Below are 9416 nucleotides of genomic sequence, written 5' to 3' on the forward strand. Positions count from 1 at the left end.
CCTTTGGAGGCACGTGTATGCCTTTGTTTCTTAGACTTTGTTTGACCGCATCAGAAGATGCCCATTGGCCGCGGTTAACAAACTGGGTGAAGGGTGGCTTTGGTTAGGCCACCGTTTCTAGGCCCCTCTCTGTGTGGAGCAAGCAGTGCTCTCCTTCAAAAAGGCTGCTTGGTCATTCAAGGTGCTGCCAAAAGAGACTGTCATCTCCAGGGTCAGTCTCAGGTGACCAATGTCCTGAACTGCCTGCATGCAGGGTTGGGTCTGTGGCTTCCAGTGCACCTTTCACCTGCCATTCCAACCTTCACCTTTTGCTACAGGGCTTTAAAAATGTGGATATCACCCTCGAGCCTGCGCAGTGGATTTTTCAGGTGAGACACAGTAAGCACAGAACAGGACCCACCCTTGAATCCTGAAGTTCATCTGCCAGGGCCTAGTGAGCTTGGATGGTGACAGTGAGGTCCTTAGGATGTAGGTTTAATTAGAGTATCCTTCTCTTGGATGATGCCCTTACAGGGCTAAGAGAGCTCCATCTGCCTGGGTTTGGAATTAGAGTTGTCATCCTAGGATGACTGCCTGAAGGTGTGTATGCATGTAGCCGGACAGGAAAATACTCTCTTATCAGAGTTCATGCAGTGAATCACTCAGTAAATAATACTGTCACTGCTTAGAGTCCCAGGAAAGCAGAACCAGCAGAACCAGTTCTACAACATCTAAACGAACAACCAAAACAAACACACACAAACCCCAAATCTCCCTTTTTGGTGTCATGGCTTTAACCTACTACTTTCTTCCCCTTTTTACAGCCCAGTAAGGTTCAGTTAAAGGAACACTGACATGACAGCAATAGCACCAGATAAGTCTCTTCTAGAATGCTCATTTCTATTTTGTCTCATTCACCTTTCCAGTTTACCTTGCAAGAGGAAACACACCCCCCCCTTGGTGGTGGTACTCAGTCAAACTACTTGTCTTCATACCCTCCCACAGTGCTAGTATGTTACCACAACTACAAGCATGAGTGTGTTCCAAGAATATATTGTAAACCATTTCCACTTCCTTGCTTAGAAACAAAATACACAAAATAGTCTTCTGTAACAACAGTGTAAAGGTATCAAACCATGGTAACGCGTGGGAAAAGCACTGACAGAATAGCTTCTTATGTAACTAATCAGAAAAGATGCTTCAGGGTTTTTTTAAGAAATTAAAGCAAACGCGAGTCAGTTTAAAGTCTCAAAAGTATACTAAGTGAAGCTCAAGATTTATATCGATGATGGGGGAGTTGTTCAAACTAAACTCTGAAAACTTCAAGATCCCTGAAGTATGACCATATAGTTACAAAGTTTGAGAAGTCCAAGCACCTTTCAGGAACTTACATGGATAACACCGCATGGAACGTTCAATTACTGCACTCACTGCACAAATGTAAGTGCTTTATTTCAGTCTTCCTCTTAATAATTCTTTGGCTTAACGAGGTACTTTCATGTCACAAATACTATTCAAGTTTCACACCACACATCTGCGACAGCTTACTCAAGTGCCTTGCTCCAATCACTCCCTTAGCACCACTGTGTCTGGTTTGGGCAGACCAGGGTGAAAGGTATCTCCAACACTATAACGAAGCCTCGGCTTCCACTGCCCCGTGACTTCGTCTGCAATCCCGAAGTTTTCCAGGACCCCGCACAGACCTCACAGGGGCAGGCCGTGGCTTCACAGGCCGCAGAGGGCCCTGCTCATAGTTTCGGCACCAAACCCTTTCCACCGCTCCGCCCTCAGGCGCTCCGCCGCCTCCGGAGGGGTCCCTTCTCCCGCTGGGACCCCTCCACATCCCCTGCGCCGCCCCCGCCTACCTTGAGCCGGGTGCTCGTGTCGTACTTGTCGTTCCTAAAGGCGTGGGCGTTCTGGTGGCGCTGGGGCCGCGTGCGGGACACGTTCCCCCGCTCCGAGCTCATTCCCGGCCGATCCCCTGCCCCGGAACCGCCCCGCGGCCCCGGCGCTCGCACACGCCCCGCCCGCGGCGCTCCGCGGCCTCCCCGCCGCCGCTGCCACCGCCCCCTCCCCCCGAGCTCAGGCGGAGCCTCCTCGGCCGGGGCAGCGCTGCGGCTGCGCCCCGTTGGTGCTGCGGCCGCCGAAGCCCCGCCCCGGCCGCCCCCGGCCGCCCCGGCAGCCGCCGCGCCGGTGCAGTCTGCGGGCGAGGCCAGGCCGGCGTCGCTCCTGAGGCCGCGCGGGGCGGGCTCAGGGCTGGCAGGGCCGCGCGTTCTCTGCCGTGGAGCTGCGGGCGCGGACCGGGGCGCTGAGGGCCGCCCCCGCCGCGCCGTTACTCAGCACAGCCGGCACTCCCCACCCCGCCGGCCCGGCAGCCGGGACAGCGCGGGGCCGCCGGGCGGAGCGCCAGGTGCAGGTACGGACTCGCCTCCCGTGGCGGCGGTGCGGGGGTGGGCGGTGTGGTGATGACCCGCTGCCCGGTGCGTGGGCGAGCCGTCCCCCCGCTCGCACCCGCGGTCCTTCCGCGCCGCCCGGCGCAGGCGTGAGGCGGGCCCGGGGCGGGCGGGAAGGTCTGCGGCGCCCACCGCATTCGCTTGGCCAGGGCGGCGGCGGTGGGTCTGAACCGCGCGGGGAGCAGCCGGCCCCGACCGCCCTCCGGCCGCTTCCCCCGGGTGTCGCCGCCGCAGCGTCCGGGGCTGTTTCGACGCTCCAGTCTCCGTGGTCTTGCCCTGGACGCCTTTGTTGGAAACCAGCTCGGTGGCTTGTGACACGCTTGTTAAAGCCTGGCTCTTCTCAGGTCTAAACAATTGTCCTCGTGTTACTGCTGTGGACTTCCGAAGTCCTTTTCAGATACAGACACCTGAGGAATTCATTTAGTTCTCTCCAGCCTGATGTAATTTATTCCCTCAGTTTCTGCTGTTGAGGGTGGGAGTGACGCTGGCGTTAAAATTGCTCTCAGGTATTGTTAATTTGAAAGTTTAAAGTGCTTGGTCAGGGATTAGGTTGGAAACTTGGTGACTGCGGAAGTGAGAACGGAGCCCCCGGAGCGCAGAGCGGTGTCAGAGGCGGAGCTGCGGGTTCGTGACCGCCCCGCGAGGGCGAACGCCGAGGTGGAGGGGCCGAAACACGGCGGGCAGGGGGCTCTAGCAGAGCAGATCCGTGGGGCAGAGCCTTACTTTGGAGCGTGCAAGGCATTATGCAATTGACTTAATCCCGGAGTTGTCTGTCTGGGACCTTTAGAGAGTTAGTTTGTTTTCTAGGTGATAAGGAATGTCTGGGTTTTTCAGTTAGTGTTTCCTGTATTCCTTTTCTTTTTCCAACTGTGCCATTGGGTTTGAGATATACAATGTAACCAGCAGCAGGCGAATAATATCCCCATATACGCTAAACTAGCTACAATTTATGAGAGTAGTAAAGCTGTTTATTTCTTTAGAATCAAATTAAGCAAAATGAAGTTTGGGTTCTGTGAGGCTTCTGTGTTTTTATGTAGGTTGCTTTGCTGTTTGAAAACTATCTTAAACAGTTACTTCACAGTATTTCTTGGTATGGCGTTTTCATTATTGAATACACTTCCTTTGTGTTGTTTTCCAGAGCTATTGTGTATTCTTTCTTAATATTCTATAAACCTAATCCTTTTATATAATACTTAATTAGATAACTGTTGGAGTAGTTAAAGGATGGCCATCCTTTAGAAGGTTGACTATCCTTCTGTTCCATTTTTTATTTAAAGCAGATGTTGAAGTAAATATTTAAAGTGTACTTCAGTAGTGACTTGACCTCAAGATTTCATTCATTGTGTTTAATGAAAGTGTGAGGGAAAATACTTTAGAATTCCTTGTTCCAGTAATATATGATGAAAAATAATAATTAAAACCCCCCCAAACAAACAAAAACCACAACAAAAAACACATACAAACAACAGCCAAGCAAAAAACCCCCAAAATTTTAATACTTTGCCTGGTACAGTTAGTGCAACACTAAAATTACAAACCAGCAGCTATATTTACAAGTTTGACTTTGTTCTTGTGAATAGTTCCTATGAAAAATGTAATTTAATTTAACTATACAATTAGAATAATTTGTATTTAATGTAAATATAAGATTTCTAGATAAGTGTTTACAAGGGTTGGGCTTTTAAGGCTAATATGTGGTGAAGTACTCAAAGATGTGAATAATAGGTTCCACCTTCTTGTTACAATTTGCAGAGAGAGGACAGGAGTAATTGCTTATATGAAAGAACTACATTTGTGTTATCATAGGAATCACCAGATAAGTATTTGAGGTGTTCTTTAAGATTAGGTAGATCTTTTCCCCTTCCTTCTGTCAGCCTTTATGAGAAGGTTAATTGCCAAAGAACAAATGGAAATTACTGCCTGTGGGCAGTTTTACATTTGTAATTTTATGTGTTACTTCATTATTCGTAAGAGGGTGAAAGAGATAAAATTGATAAAATGACCTGGACTTCCTTTTAAAGGCTATTGCAGAAGGGGTAGGTGATGCCACTTGGGTCTGTTTTATTTCTTAGCCTCTATCACTGCAATAAAAGAAGTGTATCAGCTTTCTACAGTTTCTTCCACAGAATTTTCCTACTTAATTAATTTGAAGAATGCAGTACAATTTTAAAAGGGATGTATGTTTCTCTTATAATGTTCTTTTTGTTGTTAATATATTTTACCAGCAGAAGAAACTGTGTTTGCAGCACAGCACTGGCATCCTTATTATTGAAATGTCAAATAGAAGGTGAGATAGTTATGCTGTTAGGATGTGTTGACCTCAGAGTCTGATGATGCTACTCTGATGAGCACAGAGATTTACATGATACATGCTCAGAAAGTGTTAGACTTAGGTGTGCACAACATGTCTTAGTCAAATGAGTCCCATTAAAGTTACTCATCCGTACTAGTGGAACTGTATGCTTAAGGTAATTTATAGTCAGAGTTGGTTTTGCCCTGGTTTCAGTAAGAGCTCAGATTAGGCATAGATCAAGCCCACTTGTTATTGATTTTTAATGCAACATCACATGTAGTGTCTTGTTTACTTTTCATGAATTATATTTTAGACTGGTTTTGTTGACCTCCAAAGGTTTTACCAAGGCTGGGTGGTGTTAAATGAAAGGGTTTTTGTGACTTTTCTTATCGTTTTTACCATAATAATTTCTGGATGGAGGAATCATTAGGAAATCATGTTTTCTAACGTTAATATAAAATAACAAATCAAATTATAAAATAATAATATCAAAATAACACTTGGTGAAGTAATGTTAAGTTTAATCCCCCGTTGAAGTGTCTGAACAGAATAACTTTTGAAGAAAGATAATCCATGTTTGGTTGACATTAAATTATGACATCTGCTGGATAACTACTAGGCTGAAATGCTGATTCAGTTGAACTTTCAGACAGCAATAGCAGAATTACTCTATACGCCCTGGAGACTCTCTTACATCCTGGTTCCATTCCAGATCCGGTGGTTAAGAACACTCTTATGTGAATACAATGAATGACAAACCAGTTCCAGTATAATAGAAACATTGTTTGCATTTAGTTGAAGGTATCCTCCTGAGGGAGTTCAGCAGGTGTTTTGTGTCAGATTTGTTCAGTTAGTGATGCTAGGGATCTGCTGTTTTTCTTGGGTCTTCTAAGTGAAGAAAGCAGCACGTGTGTTCTAAAGAAAAGAATTATTGTTAACCATGATTTAGATGGAGAATTACTCCAGAATCAGAATCTTTAGTTACACTAGACAGATCTGCCATTGGATTAAAATAACAATATATAAAGTCTGCATTAGTCTAGCACAGGGGAGAAATAATGCTTCATCCATGGTCTTCAGCATGTCATTTTCCATATTGTGTGATAGCCCGCTTTTAGCACATCTAAGCTATCTTGGGGCACAGTGCCACTTCAGCTGGTTAACTGTGGTTACTGCAGTGCTGCCCTGGGCATGAATGCCATCAGCCAGCTTCCAGTCTTCTGAGATTACTTTGACAAATAGCAAATATTTTCTGAGTTAGATCATATTTATAGTGTTGCTAGGCTGTTTATAGTTACAAATAATGTAAACTGTTCTAATTCTTTCTGACAAGTGGATTGGGAAGAAGTTATCTGCAGCTATCATAGTATGCAGTATACTGTATACAGTGCAGTCTGCTGTTCCTGGGCGCAGAAACAAGCTATTTATACCTTACTTTTGTAAGTACATGTTCTCTTACATTTTTCAGCAAAAAAACCCAATCAACCTCTTACAATAAAGTAGAATATCTGACTTGCCTTCAGCTTTTCCGAGAAGGTGGGAAAACTCACTTGGAACAGATCCATTTAATAGTTTCTCTTAGAAATAGAAGTATGTTTGGGTATTGGCTCATAAGTAGTTCTTGGATGAAAAACCTATTGAGGCATCCTAGGAGTTTCTCTGGACTGTGAACATGAACTTACTAAGTAGAGGTGAAAAAGTTACTCCTTTGGTGCTTGCAAATGTAAGAGAAGTAAAGAAGGAACAAAAAGAAGTATAGGGTTTTTCCTATGCATAAGACAGCCTAAGCCTTTTCCCAATCCCTAGCCGTCCTCCATAGACTCCTTCCATTTGTCCTGACTCGTGCATAAAAATGAAATTTGATGTTCATATGATCTTACCTGACAGATGAGAAACAGATGAAACATTGATGGAACAGATGAATTATTCCAAATATGAGTGACTAATTGGGTTGATTACATAGATACCCAAGTTTATTGTTGCTTTAGCTGGCAGGAGTGTGGTCATTAAGAAACCATCTACCTTTTTATGGAAGCTGATCAGTGCACCCTTCCTGCCATCTCCTCTAAACTGTTAGTGTTGATTTCCCATATCTAAGCATCTGTGTTTTCCCTCTGTTTTGGAGAAAACTGGAGACTTGGGATGAAAGCTCTTGGCTGCAGCAGCCTCTTTTTTTGTACCCTACAAAGAGAAGTAGTATTCCCAGAACACTCATGCTGTTTGTCAGACTGTCTTGCCTGTGTTTGCTACTTTGAAAGTCTGCTCCATGTAGAATTGTGTTGCAGTATGCATTCATACTCTACCACAGGGAAGAGACCATTCATGCATCCAAAATACAGAGAGTTGTTCTGTGATATATGTTCAACTGTTTTTATAGCAGTGTTCTTGAAGCTTTTTTAAAGAGAAATTTGTGCAGGCATGAAAACTATACTTGTATACAAGTTAGAGGACAAAAGTTGAAATATGACCAAAATATTGTCAGTTATTATAGTTAGCAGTAAGATTTTATTGTCAGATGACCCTAATATTTCTGAAACAGCACAGTACTGTTGTCATCTGAAATCTGCTTGATTTGTTCCTATTTGTAAACTTAAGGCTATCAGTCAAAGCTGGTATGTGAAGCTGAGAGTGTTTCTCTTCACAGGGACTTGTCAGGAGGTGAGTTGGAGACCTGTAGATAGATTTGACATTAAAAATTTGGTTAAGTTGAGATGAAATGTCAGATGCCTTAACACAAGGAAAGAAGTGTAAGTGCTCATCTTAAGTGTTCTGGTTTCCAGCATGGTACTTGGCAAATTTTATTGCTCTTCCCGCTGCTCAAAAAAACTATCATCACAACAAAGGATTTTTTCCCTGATGTAAATTAATGTCTGCTTTTGAGGAAACATTTATGTCAGCCAGTACATGGGGCAAAGATGAGTTTGTGGCTGGATTTTAGTGTACCAAAGCTCTGCAGTGTTAGCTAAGCGACAAGCGTCATGTTCTTTTGTCTTCTAAGCTTTGGCCTTCATGCACCTTTCATACTCCTGATACTGCCCGGAGGAGCCCATATCTCATGAGTGCAGTATATATTCTCTGTATTTAGGAAATGCCATAGTGATTTTTGACTGCAGAGATCTGCATAGCCTTAATACATTGCAACACTGCCAGGTGTTTTAATTGTTCTTTGAAACATATGTATTTGTCAATGGGAAGAACACTTTTTGTAATGTCATAGGATGAGGCCCTTCATTTCCTCCAAAGGAGCTCCAAAACTCATGCTTGTTCTTACCCTGGGTAATCATATTTAATTTTGATATTTATCAAAGGGCTTTAGAGTTATCACTCTTCTTCAATAATATGCTTACTGTAAAGTAACTAATAATATCAACTTAGATATTATATGGAAATATACGTATATATATTTGAATCTATATTTTGTTAAATGTTTCCACTAAAATTATGTATTATTTTCTAAGACACTGTTTACATTTTTCATTAGGTTTTTTTCTTTTTTTAATATAGGATTGTAACTAGAAACTGATATCATTCTCTCTTCCTGTTTCAGACTAGAAGATGAATAATCTTTCCTTTAGTGAATTGTGTTGCCTGTTCTGTTGTCCACCATGCCCAGGGAAAATTGCCTCCAAGCTGGCATTCTTACCTCCTGATCCCACATACACACTGATGTGCGATGAGAGTGGTAGTCGCTGGACTTTACATCTCTCAGAGCGAGCAGACTGGCAATATTCTTCTAGAGAAAAAGATGCCATTGAATGCTTCATGACTAGAACAAGTAAAGGTAACAGGATTGCCTGTATGTTTGTGCGTTGCTCACCTAACGCCAAGTACACTTTGCTCTTCTCGCATGGAAATGCTGTTGACCTGGGTCAGATGAGCAGCTTTTATATAGGACTGGGTTCACGAATTAATTGCAACATCTTCTCATATGATTATTCTGGATATGGTGCAAGTTCTGGAAAGCCAACAGAGAAGAATCTGTATGCTGACATTGATGCTGCTTGGGTGGCTCTTAGAACAAGGTAAGACATTAGTTGCCATTTTTCTTCTACAGCATGCTTTTCAAATGGTTTTACTTCATTTATATGTATGATGTAATGGATCTGGGTAAATACATTATGGTGGGAACAAAAAGTCAAGACTTTGAATCGGTCATGTTATCTCAAATGGAATAAAACTGGACAAGGAAAAAATACAAATTGGAAGGATGTTGTTTCTGTGTTCTAAGCCTCTGGTTTTGGCAAGATAAAATAGTAAGATGAAAGACTGGAGACATTCACTGATACAGGTGAGAATCCTAGGCACCAAATAAGTGCAGCTTCTTAAATTTGAGAGCATTATTCACCATGATTTGTTCCATTTAGATCAATATTCTTCTTGTGTTACAAACACCCAAACTACAAAACATATTTTTTTTAAAATCCTATGCAATCATAAGAATAGCTGCGCAGAAAAAAAAATAATCTCAGCATGTTGTGCATTTTGCACTGAAAAGGTGTGAAACCCTGAATTTAATGTAGAGCATCTTTGATCATTGCAACTTGAGCATCCTGTTTAATAATTACAGTATCAGTGATGTGACTTAGAGTAATGACATGTGTAAAGACTTCAAAAGACTAGAGCCTGGTAGTTGTCACAGTGAGTTTAGAACTTGGTCAAGGTAGTGTTAAAGAGCAGATTATCCCTTTTCA

General features: G+C 43.1%; 2 protein-coding genes across 3 annotated transcripts in view; one reads left to right on the forward strand and one right to left on the reverse strand.

The window, feature by feature from the left end:
• CUNH9orf85 (chromosome unknown C9orf85 homolog) overlaps nucleotides 1-1980 on the reverse strand; it is a 16593-nt gene extending 14613 nt beyond the window's left edge. Inside the window, exon 1 of the mRNA XM_017807399.1 lies at nucleotides 1845-1980. Coding sequence (XP_017662888.1) covers nucleotides 1845-1946 — 102 coding nt within the window. The 5' untranslated portion in view covers nucleotides 1947-1980. The remainder of the gene's footprint in view (nucleotides 1-1844) is intronic.
• A 300-nt stretch (nucleotides 1981-2280) lies between these two features.
• The window catches only part of ABHD17B (abhydrolase domain containing 17B), a 16012-nt gene continuing 8876 nt past the window's right edge, over nucleotides 2281-9416 (forward strand). Inside the window, exons 1-2 of one of the 2 annotated variants that reach the window (XM_017807383.1) lie at nucleotides 2281-2395; nucleotides 8273-8747. In XM_017807383.1, coding sequence (XP_017662872.1) covers nucleotides 8281-8747 — 467 coding nt within the window. In that variant the 5' untranslated portion in view covers nucleotides 2281-2395; nucleotides 8273-8280. Of the gene's footprint in view, nucleotides 2396-7454; nucleotides 7473-8272; nucleotides 8748-9416 lie in introns of those variants that run through there. The other variant, XM_017807384.1, reaches the window with a different exon arrangement.

This window comes from Lepidothrix coronata, unplaced genomic scaffold (assembly GCF_001604755.1).
Source record: "Lepidothrix coronata isolate B3197 unplaced genomic scaffold, Lepidothrix_coronata-1.0 Scaffold18, whole genome shotgun sequence".
Taxonomy (NCBI): Eukaryota; Metazoa; Chordata; class Aves; order Passeriformes; family Pipridae; genus Lepidothrix; species Lepidothrix coronata.